We start from the raw sequence: 18707 nt of genomic DNA, 5'->3' as shown, positions 1-18707 counted from the left end.
TGACGAGAGTCATGAAGACATTGTGAGGCCCACGGGCCACATGGATGACCAGGAGGAAAGCCCCCCACCTAGGGGGAAGCCTGCTGGGGGCCCCTGGCACCTTACTTTCTTTCCTTTTTTCTCTTCTCTTCTCTCCTTATTTCCCATCCCGTCCACTCCCCTCCCCTCCTCTTCTTCTTTCTTTCATATTTATATATTTTAGAGAGAAAGAAGCAAAGAGACAGGGAGATCGAGAATCCCAAGCAGGCTCTGTGTTAGCGAAAAGTCCAATTTGGGACTTGAGCTCATGAACTGTGAGCTCATGACCTGAGAGCAGAGATCAAGAGTCACCCAGGCGCCCCCTTGCACGTTAATTTCCAACCTGCCGCTCCACCATTCCAGATGTTGGGTGTCCTTCCCATCCACTGCAGTGATGGGTTTTGTCAGGTTGGTTCAGATATACAAACCCGTAAGCTATTATTCCATTTGCCTACAATAAAAATAGTAGGATCTAAAAACAGAATCCTAGTCCGGCAAATCAACAGAACCTTGCATGTACCCAACTCTACCTACTTAATCTTACATTCTCAAATATTTACATGTGAAAAAAAAAAGGAGATAGAACTCTTGTGCTTTATTTTTTTTAGAGTGAAAATGCCCATATTTCTTTGAATAATAAAAATGGAAATATGCTTATTTGAAAGTTTTGTTACAAACACGACTAAGCTGTGGATTAAAAATTCATTATTTAGGTTGGCAGATTCCGATAATAAAACAATGGTGACTTTGCAACAAAAGAATTGTCTAAACACTACTCTTACCACATGGGGGACCGATCGCGCAGGAGCGCAGTACTTTGCATTAACCACTATATTTGCACCAAATGTGCCTGCATACATGTATTCTGAGCGTGGAATACCGTTTTATAAGTAGTGGTGACGCGTCTTTATAAAACAGGAATTTGGGTCCAGTAATGGCACTGATAAGCAAAATAGTCAGAACAGCTTGACGGAAGGAAGGAGTAGCTAAGAAACACTTGAATGCCTTTTCTTTGGGAGGAGATTCATCAGATCCTGAACTCATGCAAAACAAAAGCAGTCCTGTTCCAGTGGACTCAGACAGGATACTTTTCTAGTGTGTTCTTTGCCATTTGGGACATGCTACAGTTACCGTAAATGTAAACATACTATCTTTTTCTAAGACAGCCGGACCATTGTTTTCTAGAAGAATCACTAACCGTGGCTGCAATTTACATTGTGAATGTACAGCCTTCCGTAGAAGGCAGCATCTGTTATTAAAACAGCCGGAGTATGACTCTGGCAGGAGATGCTGCGATCTCTAAGTTCCCTGTACTAGACATAGTCCATGAGTTCTTATTTTATTGGTAATAAATATATTTGAGAACATCCTATGCTTCAACTGATTTCTCAGACAAGGACTGAAGCAGATCTTTATAGAGGGCAGAGTTCATGAACCGGGGGTACGAGTCTCTGTGCATCAAGGTGTAGATCTGAAGTTGTGCATCATCAAATATGTGTTGGGTTGGCTCCACCATGTTCCTGTTGATGACCTCTCTCACTCGGGAGTCCAAGCTGACCTGCCGATCGACACAAACACGAGTTGTATGACGTACATTTCTTTTTGGAAATCCCTCCCAAACTCCCATGGCTTGTTTTGTTTTTCTTTTATTATTATTATTATTATAAATTTTTTTTAACATTTATTTCTTTTTGAGAGACAGAGCGGGAGCAGGGGAGGGGCAGAGAGAGAGAGGGAGACACAGAATCCCAAAGCAGGCTCCAGGCTCTGAGGTGTTAGCACACAGCCTGATATGGGGCTCGAACCCACGAACTGTGAGATCATGCTCTGAGCTGAAGTCAGAGGCTTAACTGACTGAGCCACCCAGGCGCCCCTTGTTTTTTTTTTTTTTTTTTAAAATCCCAAACCAAACAAGGTCATCCACAAATCTAAATCGCTGAAAGACAAACAGCACATAATGAACGGGGGCTCTCTCACTTTGGCGGCATCGGAAGCCCCTGGAAGGCTTGGCACACACATGGCCGGGCTCCACCTGCACAGTCTGACTTGGGTCGGTTTGGAGAAGGTCGGACACTGTGAACTTCCCACAAGCAATGCTAGTGGGGATCATGATGCTTTAGAAAACCACAACACTGTTTTCCTTCTTTATCTATTAAATTTTTTAAAATTTTATTTATTTATTTTGAGAGAGAGAGAGAGAGAGAAAGAGTGAGAACAAGTTGGGGAGGGGAAGAGAGAAGAAGAGACAGAACCCCAAGGGGCTCGATGTGGGGCTCGAACCCACACACTGTGAGATCATGACCTGAGCTGAGATCAAGAGTCAGATTCTTAACCAACGGCGCCCTCCAGGTGCCCCCGCTTTCCTTCTTTGAAATGACTCTACGAGGTGCCTGGGTAGCTCAGTCTATTAACCTTCTGACTTCGGCTCAGGTCATGATCTCACGGTTTGGGGGTCCGAGCCCCACATCAGGCTCTGTGCTGACAGCTCAGATCCTGGAGCCTGCTTCGGATTCTGTGTCACCCTCTCTCTCTGCACCTCCCCTTCTTATGCTCTATTTCTCTCTGTCTCAAGAATAAATAAACATAAAAATTGTTTTTAAAATAAGGAAAAATCATGACAAAAATAAGAATATGTAGAAGTTATAAATTGAAGGACAAGAATTCTCTAGCTTTTATTAATCCAAAATGGAAACGACTTTCTGAATCTACCTTCACACATCTGTCACCGAAGGATCTCCACCTTTAAAACACAGACTTAAGTAAGCAAAGTGGAGCCCTGCTGCCTCTCGCCCAGGCATGGTCCCAGGCTGCCGGCCTAATTTCCACGAACTGTGCCACTGCCCAGTCTGCCCAGACATGGGGGATAGTTCCAGAGGCTGGGATTCACCTGGAATCAAACTCCACCTCTCTGGTTTCCCTTCCGCGGGCCCCACTGCGGCTCGCATGTGCGCCGCTGAGCCCGTCTGCCAACTCCCCTCTGCCTCTCGGCTTCTCCTCCTCCTCCCTTCTGCGGCCACCCTGGTCTTGCAAAACTCCAAATTCGATGACATTACCAGGCTAAAATCCAAGGGCTCCCCGAGATAAAAATCAGGAAACCTCAGCATGGCCCCCAAACCCCTCGATGCCCTCAGACCACTCCCTTTTCCACACCCTCTTCCTGCTGCCTCCAGGGTTTGCAGGCGCTCCGGGTTTGGTTAACAGGCCACACCCGCCCTCCCCACTGCTGGCATTTCCCCAGTGCCTGGGGCCGCGCGTTGCTATCCTGGGCACATCTAGTCCTGGTCTCTGGAAGGTCTTCATCCCGTTGTGTTTCTGGTAATTTCCTTCCCATACCCTTAGTCCATCCATGGTCTCTTCTAGGACGTCTGCCTCATTCTTGCCCTCCGCACCCCCACCGATGGCTCACTCCACCAGCCCGTGTCACCCCAGGGGCTCCACTTCTGTCAGGCCCCTTGACTGTGGGCTCCTTGACAGGTGCTTATTGTCCTTATATTCTTAAGGGCACAAAGTAGGAAATAATGGAGAATTTCACAATTGGAGCTACAAGATACTCGGTTTTGAGATCAACCTGACCCCTTAGATTCTGGCTTTGAAGGAATAAAAAGTGGGTGATGGAAACTTGATTGATTTCACTCATCTGATAGTTTCTCTGGTCTAAGGAAAGGACGGACGCCCAGGAAAAACCTACATAGCCGCCGCACTGTTATTAGTGATGCTATTTCTACTAAAATAAAAAAAACGGTAAAAAAAGATTATGCTCAGAAGGAAAGGATACTTTTGTTTAATGCTTACATGGTAGGATATTTTTTAAACAGTGTTTATAATAAAACACATAGACTCCCCCTTCTGGAGAATCTGATGAAAGCTATTAATAGTTTTGTTTTTTTTTTCCTTCCAGAAAAATGCACAAAATCTGTCAGAGGGTTTGGGGGCACTTAGAGCCCACCTGTGAGACCACAGTCAAAGGCACCTGGATACTACGGGCCTGGGTGTGGTGTTTTCTGTCCCACGTCAGGTGACCAAACAGTGATGGGCCATTTGACCAATGGCCTCCTGGGAGGAAACCTGTGGCAGGCACATACCTCTTTAGGAGAAAGAATAGAAATGTAGTCTTCATAGATTATCCTTGCTTTCTCTTCAATAATGCTTTTATTGGCTTCTTTCTTCAGCTCCTCACACGCCATCCAGAAGAGCATGTTCTCCTCACTGAACTCTGTCCGGAGGAACTCCCGGAAAGCATTCCTGCCGGCCGGCGTGAGCATCACCTTGTCGAATGACTGCGCCCACGCGTTGACTTCTTCCAGAGTGGGACTCGGGCTTAGTGGTCACGGAAAGAAAGGGGCAAGAGGACCGATGTTAGTGGTCGTTACTTTGAAGTTCATCACTAGAAACACACCTTCCCCCATCTGAGAACGGAAACGTGTGCTGCTTTTAGGAAGAGCGTGAGCTTCTTCTCATTTCCGGAGCCTTTGGCAAGAACATGTGAGTATGAAATTGTTTTTGCTGGAGGGCATGGCCACTGCCAACGTGCTTGCAAACCCATCGCTAGAATAACTGCTAAGAATACACGTGTTTGCATCTAGAGGAGTCCCGGCAAAGCTTTGAAATTGTAACAGTGAAGAAAACTTCTAGAAGCATCTGACCAGAACTCTCCAGTCCCCTGTGACAGTACTAAGTCAGACCTCAGCACACTGCCTTCCAGAACAGCAACGGGACTGTGTCTCTTTAGTGGTTCTTAAAATTGGAAAGAGATGGGGAGCCTGGGTGGTTCAGTCGGTTGAGCATCCGACTTCGGCTCAGGTCATGATCGCACGGCTGGTGGGTTCGAGCCCCGAGTCGGACTCTGTGCTGACAGCTCGGAGCCTGGAGCCTGCTTCAGATTCTGTGTCTCCCTCTCTCTTTCTGCCCCTCCCCAACTCATGCTCTGTCTCTCTCTCAAAAATAAGTAAACATTAACAAAATTTAAAAAAACATAAAGAAAAAATTAATACTATGTACCATTTGCCCAGTTTCCCCAAAGTGACATTTGCAAAATTTAGTATTTCAGTCCTCCTGGACATTTTTGATAGTTGAATTCTGCTCACTAATTTTTGTGATTCCATCTTCAACTGGTCTAAACATTTCAGAGACAATGTTTTACGTCTTATTACAGAAGTCTCATACCTGAGGTCCTTCAGGCTCTGAATCCACATATTGTTTCTACTGCCTGTCATTGTGGGCTGTAGCCTTCTAGTTTTACTCTAGTTTCTGGTTGGTCTTCATCATTAGAAAACGCAGAGTCAAAATTGGGGATATTTTCTTTCTTCTAGAGACGGTGGGTATCTGCTTCTTTGGAAATATATTTCGGAGGTGTTACTGGTGCAGGACCACTTGGGCTCCTTTTACGGATCAGGGCTCAGTCTGGGATCTCCAGCAACACCTTGTCCCCACGCCTCTCTGCACTTGATCTTAGAGAAAACCCTTCTTCCTGGAGCTTAGCAGTCACTACTCAGGGTTGTGCTTATTTTTCATTTGGTTTTGTTTTTTGGGTATTGTGTTATTTTCCTTACTATCTATGAGTCCAGCAATGCGAAAACCTTAGAATTATGCAACGTCTGCTGTTGTGTATTGGGAAGGCCCTCCGATGAGCCATTCTGCCACCTGCCGAGAGTGCTAGGTTTAGTTTGGAGGGGGACAGGATGTGTAGCCAAAAATCTGATCTGTAACTACGTGTCCTAGTTATTCAGAGAAAAAACACACATACACAGAGGTTCATGGTGTAAATTCTATGTCCCTTTTTTTCTTTTTTAAATTTTTACTTATTTTTGACAGAGAGAGAGTGTGAGCTCAGGAGGGGCAGAGAGAGGGAGACACAGATTCTGAAGCGAGCTCCAGGCTCTGAGCTGTCAGCACACAGCCCGATGCGGGGTGCAAACCCACCAACCAGGAAATCATGACCTGAGCCCAAGTCGGATGCTAACTCAGGTGCCCCTAGGAAAATTAGTTTTGAGAAAAAATGTTGTAAAAGATGCTGAAAAGATTACTTTAAAAATAATAATTTAGAGTAATCTGCATAAAAATCTTAGATTCTTTTCAGAAAGGTTAATTAAATTGGTGGGGCTGAGTAAAATATGCTAACTTACGTTCCTTAAATAGGAGGATTCAAAAGGTATCTTTTTACAGTCCTTCAGTTTAAGACATATATATTAAAGAACGATTCTGAAAAACTTAAAGGCAATTGGTAGTAGACTGTTTAAAAATAGGATAGGGCAGGGGCACCTGGCTGGCTCAGTCAGTAGAGCGTGCACCTCTTAATCTCAGGATCGTGAGTTTGAGCCCCTCATGGGTATGGAGCCTACTACATATATATATGCATATATATATTTAAAATAAGAGGGAGCATATTCTTTGCATAGTATTGAAGAACCTAAAAGCAAAGAAGGCACAGTTCATATAGCAAAAGTCAAAACCAAACAAACAAAGTAAGGAAATAATTTGGAAATAATTAGTATTACCAGGAATCAAAGAATATGCCAGAAGATTAAACTTATGAATCATCATCAAAATAACTGAGCTCCTGTAACTGGATTCTAATTCCCCATTTAGAGACAGACCAACACTGGGCCAAAATCCAACCTAATGCTATTTGCAGGAAGCTTACTAAATATTTAAAAAATTAAGAATAGGGAAAGACATATGAGGCAAATGCAATAATGATTTCTAAGTAGAATTGGAAACAAAAGGCATTAAGTTAGGAGAAAGAGTCATTTCTTATTATTGAATTTGATTGAGAACAAATAATGGCCCGCATATAGGGCATGCTCCCAGGCTCTCGACAACAGCCACAATAAACTATTATTATCCCCATTCTACATACAAGGGAACTGAGGCAGAATGTGGCCAAGTGCCCGAGGTCACACTGGCAGAATGGGTAGAGCCAGGCCTAGATGTGGGCATTCTGGTTCCAGATAGCAGAGCCTTAAAGCTTTGGGAGAGAATACAACACACTAGAATATATAAGGTAAAAGTCGGTTTTAAAAGTTTATTTATTTTAGTCATCTGTGCACCCAACATGGGGCTTGAACTCACAGCCCCCCAGATCAGGAGTCACACGCTCTTCCAACTGGGCTGGCCAGGCACCTCACCATAAAAGCTATTTTTAAACAAACTCATGAACTATGGAAGATTCTTTTAAAAGTTTTTATTTATTTCTTCCGTAATCTCCACATCCAATGTGGGGCTCAAACTCACGACACTGAGGTCAAGAGTCTCAAACATCCCCAACCGAGTGTGCCAGGGGCCCCACATGGTGGATGATTTTAATATGCTTACCAGATTTTGAAAAATCTGGGTGAGGATAAATAAGATAAAGCATGGGAAAAAACACTTAAGTAAACTTTTAGGTGACTTTTTTTCCCCCCAAAATAAACAATGTAATACAAGGCCTATTTGAACACAACTTTTAGGCTATTTCTCCAGTATGTGTAGTTCTATATGAACAATAACAAGAAAAGGCATTAAAATGGGTAAGTAAGAGAAAGTCAGTATAGGACCCCAAAGAGAGAATGTGGGCGCCTGGGTGGCTTAGTCCCTGAGGAGTCCACTTCTTGATTTTGGCTCGGCTTGTGATCTCATGGTGGTGAGTTTGAGCCCCAAGTCAGGCTGACAGTAAGGAACGTGCTTGGGATTCTCTCTTTCCATTTCTCTTTCTCTGCCCCTCTCCTGCTTTCTCTCTCTCTCAAAATAAATAAACGTAAAAAAAAGAGAGAGAGATAATTTGAAAATCTGACATCATGGAAAGTAATTTATGTGTTTTTTCTTCCCCAAAATACTTAAATTAGAATAGTAAAACATTAGCTAAAGTATACATTTTTGGTTAAGAAAAAAACAGACTTTCAAAACTTTCCTGAAAATCAGACATGTCTGTTTCGCTACAGTCTTTTAAACGTTTTTTTTAAATGTTTATTCATTTTTTTGAGAGCGGGGGAGAGAGAGAGAGAGAGACAGAGACAGACAGCACAAGCAGCGGAGGGGCAGAGAACGAGGGAGACACAGAATCTGAAGCACGCTCCAGGTAAAGAGCCTGATGTGGGGCTTGAACTCAAGAACGGAAAGATCATGAGCTGAGCCGAAGTCGGATGCTTAGCTGACTGAGCTATTCAGGAGCCCCTCACCATGGATTTTTTAAAAGTCTAGCCATATGAAAATAGGATAATGTCTTGTCAAGAAGCATTGATTTGTATTTGTGAGTAGCAGGGATGCGGTTAATAATGGAACTAATTTTTCTGTCACATAATGAATTCTGCGGAGAGAAAACGTGGTGCCACATTATGATTTGATATTACTAAATTGCAGTTGAGAGAAACTGTGTGTTACAATGCAAAATAATCAAAATAAGAAGGCTAGCATTTCCGTCAATTTAGTAAGCTAAACAATAAGGAGGCTTTACCTTTCCTCAGAGGTAGGAAGGTCTTCTTGTCTGAGTTCCTGGGAGGCCCTCCTGGGTCTCTGTTCTTCTTGGTTTCTAACGGTAAGACTGTATGAGACAAGACATTTAAATGTCACTTGAGATCATCTTGTATCAAGGAATATTTTAAAGATTTTATTTTTTTGGTAATCTCCACACCCAATGTGGGGCTCAAATCCGCAGCCTCAAGATTGAGTTGCATGCTCTACTGATTGAGCCAGTCAGATGTATCAAAGAATATATTTAATATTTTTAAATGTTTATTTTTGAAGGGGAGAGAGAAAGCGTGTGTGTGCATGCATGCGTGCGTGCGTGTGTGCGTGCACACACACAAGCATAAGTGGGGTAGGGGCAGAGAGAGAGAGAGAGAGAGAGAAAGAGAGAGAGGGAAAGGGAGACACAGAATCGGAAGCAGGCTCCTGGCTCCAAGCTGTCAGCACAGAGCCTGACATGGGGCTCGAACTCACGAACTGCAAGATCCTCACCTGAGCCAAACTTGGATGTTTTAAATGGCTGAACCACTTAGGAGCTCTTCAAAGAATATTTCATATTTTTAAAATTTTTTAAAAATGTTTATTATTTATTTTTAAGAGAGCAAGAGAGAGAAACAGCAAGTCAGGGGGGAGGGTTAGAGATAGAGGGAGACACAGAATCCAAAGCAGGCTCCAGGCTCCAAGCTGTCAGCCTAGAGACCAATGCAGCCCTTGAACTCAAAAACCATGAGATCATGACCTGAGCTGAAGTCAGATGTTTAACCGACTGAGCTACCCAGGTGCCCCCATGAAGGTTTTAAAGAACTCCAGTTTACCAAGTAGAATTTCTTTCTTTTCTTGAAGATTGACCCTGATTGGTTTTCTTAAGAAAACCAAAACTATGATGCTAAAGTATTAGCAAAATCAATTATAATAATGTGGTCTACACTAATTAAGGAGAGTCTATGTTTATAATAATAGTTATTTTCATAAAAACATGTCCACTAGAAAGTGATAAAAAGGTCAGGCTATCAGGATTTTTGGGGTTTTCATTTCATTTCTGTACCTTAAAAAAGTATATGTCATCAAGATAAAAAGCTTCTGCACTGCAAAGGAAACAATCAAGAAAACTAATAGGCAACTGACAAAATGGGAAAAGATAGTTGCAAATGGCATACTGGATAAAGGGCTAGTATCCAAAATCTACAAGGAACTCACCAAACTCCACACCCAGAAAACAAATAACCCAGTGAAGAAATGGGCAGAAGACATGAACAGACACTTCTCCAAAGACATCCAGATGGCCTACAGGCACATGAAATGATGCTCAACATCACTCATCATCAGGGAAACACAAATCAAAACCACACTGAGATACCACCTCACGCCAGTCAGAGGGGCTAAAATGAACAAATCAAGAGACTATAGATGCTGGCGAGGGTGTGGAGAAACGGGCACCCTCCTGCACTGCTGGTGGGAATGTAAACTGGTACAGCTGCTCTAGAAAACAGTGTGGAGGCTCCTCAAAAAACTATCCATAGAACTCCCTTATGACCCAGCAATAGCCCTGCTAGGGATTTACCCAAGGGATACAGAAGCGCCGATGCGTAGGGGCACATGTACCCCAATGTTCATAGCAGCACTGTCAACAATAGCCAAATCATGGAAAGAGCCTAAATGTCCATCACCTGACGAATGGACCAAGAAGATGTGGTATATATACACAATGGAGTACTACATGGCAATGAGAAAGAATGAAATCTGGCCATTTGTAGGAAAGTGGATGGACCTTGAAGGTGTCATGCTAAGAGAAATAAGCCAGGCAGAGAAGGACAGATAGCATATGTTTGCACTCATAGGTCTAACAGGAGAACAGGAGAGACCTAATGGAGGACCAGGGGGAGGGGAAGAGGGAAAGGGAGTTGGGGAGAAAGAGGGACGCAAAACCTGAGAGACTACTGAATACTGAAAACGAACAGAGAGCTGAAGGGGGAGGGGGAAGGGGGAAAAGAGGTGGTGGTGATGGAGGAGGGCACTTGTGGGGAAGAGCCCTGGGTGTTATTTGGAAACCAATTTGACAATAAACTATTTAAAAAAAAAAAGTATACGTTCTCCAGTCAAAATGTGTTTGTTTCCAGTCAAAATGGAGGTTTTAGATTTTCACAGGCACAAATACAAAAGTGTTAGAGAAAACCAGGAAAGCGTATAATCAAAATTTATTATCTGCCACAAGATTTTACGTTTCCTTATATCCTATACGTGCCTTTGTAAATTTATTTGAATTCTTTTTGTTACTACTGCAAATGCAAATTCCACCTAATCTCCTAACTGGTTACTGTTGGTATATAACAAGGCTGTTATTTTTTTTTTAACATTTATTTATTTTGAGAGAGAGCGAGTGTGCAAGAGAGAGAGTGCACGAGTGGGAGAGGGGCAGAGAGAGAGGGAGAATCCCAAGCAGGCTCCGAGCCGTCTGTGCGGAGCCCAGTGTGGAGCTCGAACCCATGAACAGGGAGATCATGACCTGATCTGAAATCAACAGCTGGACACTTAACAGCCACCCAGGCTTCCATTCCCTTCTCAATAGCTTTATTGAACCACCACTAAAACATCATGAAGTTACCAGTTTAAAGTGTACAAGTCAGTGGTTTGTAGCAGAAGCAGAAGGTGCACAACCACCACTACTAACTTCAGAACGTCTTCACCCCTCTAGGAAGAAGCCCTGTGTAGCTTCCCCTCCCCGTGACCCCCCACATCTCACGTCCTCCTGCCCTGGTCGTGTGCTCGTCTATGTCCTGTCTCTGTGGACACACCCCTTCTAAACGACATGGCATGTGATCTTTGGTGACTGCCTTCTTTCACCTGGCATCATGTTTTTAAGGTTCATTCATGTCGTAGTGGGTATCAACGCTTCATTCCTTTTTGCAGCTTAATAATGGTCCATTGTATGGACATAGGACCATCCTCAATCAATTGATGAACATCTAGGTTATCTGGACTTTTTGGCTGTTATTTTAAATAATCCCACTGTGCACAGTCTGTGGATGTTTGTTACTTCTCTTGCGTTGATACGTAGGACTGGAAATGCTCTCATATGCTAACTCTATTTTGAACATTTTGAAGAGGACCCAAACTTCTCCAAAGTAGCCGCACCATTTGATATTCCTACCAGCAATGTTGGAAGGACCCGGTTTCTCCACATCCTTGCCAACACTTGTTATTGTCTGTCCTTTTCAGTCTTTCCAGTTCAGGGGGTATGAAGTGGTAGCACAGTGTGGCTTTGATTTGCATTCTGCTCATGGCTAATGACATTAAATATTTTTCCATGTATTTATTAGCTATTTGTACATCTTCTTTGGAGACCTGTCTACTCAGATATTTTGCCTGCTTTTAACTTGGTTTGTTTTGTAGGGGCACCTGGGTGGCTCAGTTGATTAAGCGTCCAACTTCAGCTCAGGTCATGATCTCATGGTTTGTGGGTTTGAGCCCTGCATCGGGCTCTGGGCTAGCAGCCCAGAGCCTGGAGCCTGCTTCAGATTCTGTGTCTCCCTCTCTCTCTGCCCCTTCCCTGCTCTCACTCTGTGTCTCTGTCTCTTTCTCTCAAAAATAAACAAACATAAAAAAATAAATCTTTAAGAGTTTTTAAAAAAGATATTGATCAAGTTTGCTTTATCTAATGCCACTGTATTATCTTTTCTATCCTTTTTTTATATGGCTTTCCTTTCCACTCTTTCTACCTTTTTATAAAAGTAATGCAGCCTATTTTCAGCACAGTTGCTTTATGGATTTTCAGTAACGGGGCGGGTGTGCTGGTCTGTTTTTCTTTGATGCAAAGTCATTAGACACGCAGGATGTCTCCGCCTCATTGCTTTCATGGTGCCAGTTGCAGTAAATATTGGTTTCTGAAAACAAACAAACTTCAGGGCACGTGGACGGCCTGCTTGCTGTGAGGGCGTTAATACTGCTGGACTTCGGCGTCTTTTGTTAAGCAGAAAACATTAGTACACGGTGGGAATGAAAAGGCAAGGGAGAAAAGAAAGGATGAATTTGACACAAGACTTCTAAGAGGCCTGGAAGGTATACTGTGAATTAAATAACACAGCCTTTATTTAAGCTTTGACATTTTTTCTGTGTCTCATTCTTTTAGAAGGAGGAATTTTTTTTTAAGGGGATAACGTGTTCTTAAAAAAGCAAAAGGTATATTTTGTGTCAATTTTTAAACCTGAGTTTATTGTTACTGTCACAGTAGAATAAGAAAATGTTGCTTAAGCTAAAATAGTTGCTCACCATGTTTAAGAACTAGTCAGTAAAAGACGTCCCGTGGCTAGGTATATTTTGGTAAATGTTTTGGTTCTAAAGAGGAAGAAATTCTTTAGTCTTCTAGAAAGGAAAACAAAGTTTATTTTTAAGAAATCAAGCATGTGATAAAACGAAATCCCCTAAGGCCATGAAGCAGAACTTTGAGAAAGGTAATAACTTGGGCTTACAAAACATACTGACTTTTACTCTTTTTAAAAATCGACTTTACTATGTATTATCAACATGGATAAATCAAAGGCATGTTGAGGGAAAAAACTGAGATTAAATATTGAAACACTTAAAAGTTTGCTGTGTACTGTTTTCTACCCCATTTCACCTGTGTCTGCTCCAGAGAGAACCACTATCTTGAATTTGTTCTCACTCCATTCATAGCTATGCTACTCCACGTATAAAAATATAAATACAAAAACACATTTCAAATTTGTAAAGGTATTATTATGCAACATGCATGCTTTACAAATTAAAAAATTTTTTTCTCCAGCACATGAATTTATTTATTTGTACTTGAATTAAATGAATTTTATTCTATTTTAATTTTTTAAAAATTTACTTATTTTTTGGGGGGGGCGCCTGGGTGGCTCTGTCAGTTAAGCGTCCGGCTTCGGCTCAGGTCATGATCTCACGGTTCATGGGTCGAGCCCCGCATCGGGCTCTGTGCTGACAGCTCAGAGCCTGCAGCCTGCTTCAGATTCTGTATCTCCCTCTCTCTCTGACCCTCCCCTGCTCCCACTGTCTCTGTCTCTCAAAAATAAATTAAAAAAACTAAAAAATTACTTATTTTTAATGTTTAACCAAGTTAGTTAGCATATCGAGCAACAATGATTTCAGGAGTAGATTCCTTAAGCCCCCTACCCACGTAGCCCACCCCGCTTCCCACAACCCCTCCAGAAACCCTGTTTGTCTCCATATTTAAGTTTCTTATGTTTGTCCCCCTTCCTGTTTTTATATTATTTTTGCTTCCTTTATGTTCATCTGTTTTGTATCTTAAAGCCCTCATATGAGTGAAGTTACATTTGTCTTTCTCTGACAGAATAATTTCGCTTAGCATAATACCAACTAGTTCCATCCACGTAGTTGCAAATGGCAAGATTTCATTCTTTTTCATTGCTGAGTAGTACTCGTTACACACACACACACACACACACACACACACACACACACACACACGATCTACTACATCTTCTTTATCCATTCATCCCTCGCTGGACCTTTGCGATCTTTCCATACTTTGACCCGGGTTGCTACTGCTGTATAAACATTGGGGTGCATGAGTGAATTTCACTTCATTCATGAAATTCATGAATTCCTCCAGCACACGGATTTAAATGCTGTGCAGTATTGCATTCTAACTACACTGCAATATATTTATCCATTTTCCCATTCATGAACTTCAGAGATATTTTTAACTTTTGTCAATCAGATCCATGCTTCCGTGAATCCTCTCCTACACGTCTCCTTTTGCAGGAGGTTTTTTTAGGGTACAGTGCTGTATTCAGAAGGCTATGTATTTTGGGGCGCCTGGGTGCCTCTGTCTCTATGAATTTACCTGTTCTGGACATTTCCCATAAATGGAATCATACAGTATGTGGTCTTTTGTTTCTGGCTCCTTTCACTGAGCATAATCTTTTCAAGCTTCATCCACGTTTTAGCAGTTTCAATACATCATTCCTTTTACGGTTAAATCATATTGCACTGGATGGATACATCACGTTTTGTTTATCCATTCATTGATGGACATGTAGGTTGCTTCTGGTTTTGGGCTAGTATTAATCACACTGCCATAAATATTCGTGTACAAGCCTTTGTGTGGAATATATTTTTATTTCTCTTGTTAGGCAGACTTTAATATCTCAATGTTAGCCAAAGGTATGAATCTTTAAAAAAAGTAATTCTTCCCAGTGCCACGATCAGAACAATATTATCCTCTATTTTACTCTTGGTTACTCACATGATGTAATATAGGAATATAAGTCTATTGGGGTGCCTGGGTGGCTCAGTTGGTTAGGCGTCCGGCTTCGACTCAGGTCGTGATCTCATGGTTCGTGGGTTCGAGCCCCACCTCAGGCTGTGTGCTGACAGCTAGCTCAGAGCCTGGAGCCTGCTTCGGATTCTGTGTCTCCCTCTCTCTCTGACCCTCCCCTGTTCTCACTGTCTCTCTCTGTCTCTCAAAAATAAATAAAAAACATAACATTTTTTTTAATTTAAGGAATAGAGGTCTATTTTTGTGGATTTGGATAGCAGGAGGGGTGATCAACTCTCCTCATTTGCCGGGGACTCGTGGGTTTTCTGGGACATAGGGCTTTTCCAAGCTGAAGCCAAGACATCCCAGGCAACTGGGATGAGCTGGCCACCCTAATACCAAGTATCTTGGCATTTTCTGAATAGTTTATTCTCTCTTTTGTTAAAACCACTTTTGTCATATGTTGATAGTTTTCTGTATTTCTTTTATTGTCTTCCATTGGTGTGGAAACTAAATGTTATACTTCTGACTAACCAAGGATACCATTAATTTGGGAAGAAAATGTAACTTTTGTCTAAGTTATGTGGTTTGTCTATCATCAACAAGAGATTATTTGTTTATGACCTTGGTTTTACACTTTTCAATGTTTATTTATTTATTTGGGGGGGAGAGAGAGTGCAAGCTGGACAGGGGCAGAGAAAAGAGGGAGAGAGAGAATCCCAAGCAGCCTCCGCAGTATTGGCATGGAGCCTAATGTGGTGCTCAAACTCACAAACCATGAGATTATGACCTGAGCTGAAATTAAGAGTCAGACACATAACCAACTGAGTCACCCAGGCGCTCCTGTATTTACAGTTTTTAACACACAATTAAGTACGACATTTTATAGCTATATTTGATCAGTCTTGTGTCCATCACTGTGACTTTTTCCCCATGATTACCCTCTGGGCTCCCTTTTTCTTCCTGAAGTATATCCTTTCTTATTTCCTTTAGGGAAGGCCTGAAGGTAGTTAGCTCTCTGCACCTTTGTATGTCTGAAAATGTCTTATGTTATCCACACTCTTGAATTACAGTTTGACTAAGTTTTCCATTACTTTTCTCCCATTCTTTAAAGACACTGCTCTATTGTACTTTTAAAATCAAAGTTATAATTAACATACGGTGTATATTAGTTGCAGGTGCACAACTGACAACTCAACACTGTTTCTTATTGCTCTATTGTCTGCTAGATACACACACAAAACGTGCCACGAAAGTGTTGGCTAGGTTGGCGAAGATGTCCACATACGGCTTTGTGATTCATTTGCCGTGGCCACTGCTGGTAGAAGCAGCCTGCTCTGGGGCCTGCCGCCACCAGCTGCATTTACTGCATCATTCCCTACCTTGTTTAGGCCACGACCTCAGCCTTCCGTGTCCTTGAAGGCAGTAGAGAAGGGAGGGGTGACGGGGTAAGTGAGGGTCTCACCGCACAGGGCTATTTCTGCAAATCTCTCACACAATCAGCTTTAATTAGCTCCCTGATTAGCAGAGTGAGAGGCTGGAGGGCGGGCCTCGACGTGGTCCCTTGACCATTGGTGGGCATCCCCCCTTGTTTAGGGTTCTGGATACCCACGTGTGGAGGGTGTGCCAACAAGGGCTTCTCCTTCCGTTTCCAGCCGAGTCTAGATTCCCTTGGGGCCAAAGCCTTGCCTTGAATGCCAGACTGCTTGGTTCCCGCCCCATCTCCCCACATTCCCACCTGCGGTACAAACCAGCCACCCACCACCACGGTTCCGTTGGTCCCTGGAGGGTTGTGTTGCCGGCTCCCACCCACTGGATCGGAACTTTCTGGAAGTTAACATCAGCCCAAATCCAGCAACGGATCAAACTTTCCTGGACATGGGATTTCAGCCTCCACCGCCTTCACCCCAATTATAACGGTCCCGTCACTGTGCCTGATCAGCTACTCCATCGCCTGGTCTTCTCCACTGGGGAGTGAGGTCTTAGTCCAACATAAATTTACAATAACTTTATTTACAGCAATTTAATTGTCTAAAGTCTGGCACGCATTTGGTGGCCACTGAGCACTTTTCATAGTCACGATATCAGAAATGCCACCTAACGTTCCTATAATTTTTAATTGTAAATTACATGAACTTCTCCAGAACTTTAACAGGGACTCAGATGGTCAAGAATATTTTACATTCACGTTGTGTCTCTATCTTTTTAAGCAAAGACTGTGTATCTTCCTGTACCAGTAAGTTAGTCTGTATTTTTACATTTTCCTCTCCGTTAAGCACAGATTTTGACATTTCTCTTATATAAAAATTGAAGTTGGTAAAAGCGAAGCAGCCGAAGATAAAAATCCACGCTCTCTACTTAACCTTAACCTTTAGACCCTCCTTGACTTCTCACACTTCTACCACGTCTTTATTACCAAGTAGAGTGCCTTGAGTTCGTTCTGTTCTAACCACTGAATTACTTTTTCTGCCCCCAAATTAGTATCTTATCACAAGTGCCTTATACTATTCTTTAGTTGTTTAACACACTGATTTCAGGGATTTGAATATAAGTCCCTTAAAAGCTAGAACACGTAGCCCCTTCATGTTTGTGTATGTGTATATATGTGTGTGTATGTATATGTGCGTATGTGCATATGGATGGTGTGTATATGTATATGTCTCTGTATGTGTGTGCGCATGTGTGCGCGTGCGCGTGCGCGTGCACGCGCTGTGCCTCGCAGATCCCGCGCGGCGCACACCGGACTCACAGGCTGGCCCCGCCCACGGGCGCCCCCTCCCGGCCCGGGCTCACCAGGAGCAGCTGCAGCAGCAGCACCAGCAGAAGCAGCAGGCGTTGGAGCCGCGGGTTCCGGGGCCGGGCTGGGCTGGCATCGAGCCGGCAGTCTCCGGGGCGCCGGGCATCTGCCGCTTCCGCATCTCCAGCCGCTCCGATCCCATGGGCTGCAACAGCGCAAGGAAGAGGGGACAGAAGTTACCACCGCGGAAGGCCGCGAGCGCGCTGTGCGGATCACGGAGAGGACGCGGTGTGACCCTGCCCCCGCCACGTCTGCCCCTTCCGGCAAAACCTGGCGCTGCCAGTCCGTTAGTAGAGCCAACACTCATCTCATGTCCTCCATCCGCCAAGCGCTGTGACCGGGACGATGAGGGGAGTGTCTCCGCCCGAAGGCTCCCGGGTCAGTGCGGGAGTCGGGCAAACACTCACATTGCCCACAAGACGTCGTGGTGAGGACCCGCAGAGGGCATTTCTCAGCCTCCCGTTCCGTCCACGCTGGACCACGGGGAGCAGTCACAGCTGATGGCTGGGTCACGGATGCCCACGAGGCTGGAACACGGATGCGGGAGGAAGCCAGGCCAAAATGTCAGGTGCCACCAAGGCAGTAAGAGGAAATGTCCCAAGAGGGAGACCAGAAGTCGGGGGAGGCCGCCCTGCTCTGAGGCCCCCGGACGATTCAAGTCATAACCAGCTTTGAAACGTTAAAGAAGTCACCCGCCTGCCTGCTAACGAGTGCTGCTCCCCAGGTCCCAGGAAGCACGCGAGGGCGGTGGCCTGCGGCCTGCTCTGACCGAGGCCGGCATTGGCGGGACGGTCACCTTGGCCCACCTGGGTGGAGATTGAGCCATAGAAAACAGGTCGTTGCCCCTCAACCTCTCTTCTTCCCAAGGACCCACAAGAAGGACTGAGGACACAAGCCGAAAAAGCAGCGGAGGACTGAGAAATTGCTCAGTGCACTTTTACATTTGATACTATCACTGGATTGTTTGGTGAAATAAAAGCAAAACAAACAAACAAACCAAAGCTACATTAAAGAACCTTTAACAGGGCTTCGGGGTTAAATTCTGGCTGTTATTCTGTCAAAACACTAGATTTATCTCCTCCTACTACTACCTATTCTTATATTCTATTGGCCTTTTTAAAAAAAATATTTATGTTTTTTATTTTTGAGAGAGAGAGACAGCGTGAGTAGGGGAGAATCAGAGAGAGAGGGGGA

At 43.7% G+C, this 18707-nt stretch overlaps 1 protein-coding gene across 1 annotated transcript; it reads right to left on the bottom strand.

Annotated features, from left to right (window-relative positions):
• Positions 1–598: 598 nt before the first annotated feature.
• On the bottom strand, positions 599–17731 carry RGS20 (regulator of G protein signaling 20). Its single transcript, XM_029923595.1, has 4 exons — positions 17510–17731; positions 8447–8533; positions 4101–4335; positions 599–1576 (listed from the first exon to the last, which is right to left on the bottom strand). Exons 1-4 carry the CDS (start codon positions 17653–17655, stop codon positions 1388–1390), a joined length of 657 nt encoding a protein of 218 aa, XP_029779455.1. The 5' UTR covers positions 17656–17731; the 3' UTR covers positions 599–1387.
• Positions 17732–18707: the final 976 nt, after the last annotated feature.

This window comes from Suricata suricatta, chromosome 15, assembly GCF_006229205.1.
Source record: "Suricata suricatta isolate VVHF042 chromosome 15, meerkat_22Aug2017_6uvM2_HiC, whole genome shotgun sequence".
In the NCBI taxonomy this organism is placed as follows: domain Eukaryota; kingdom Metazoa; phylum Chordata; class Mammalia; order Carnivora; family Herpestidae; genus Suricata; species Suricata suricatta.
The sequence above is the reverse complement of the archived record's forward strand: the minus strand, read 5'-3'. Positions and strand labels throughout refer to the sequence as shown.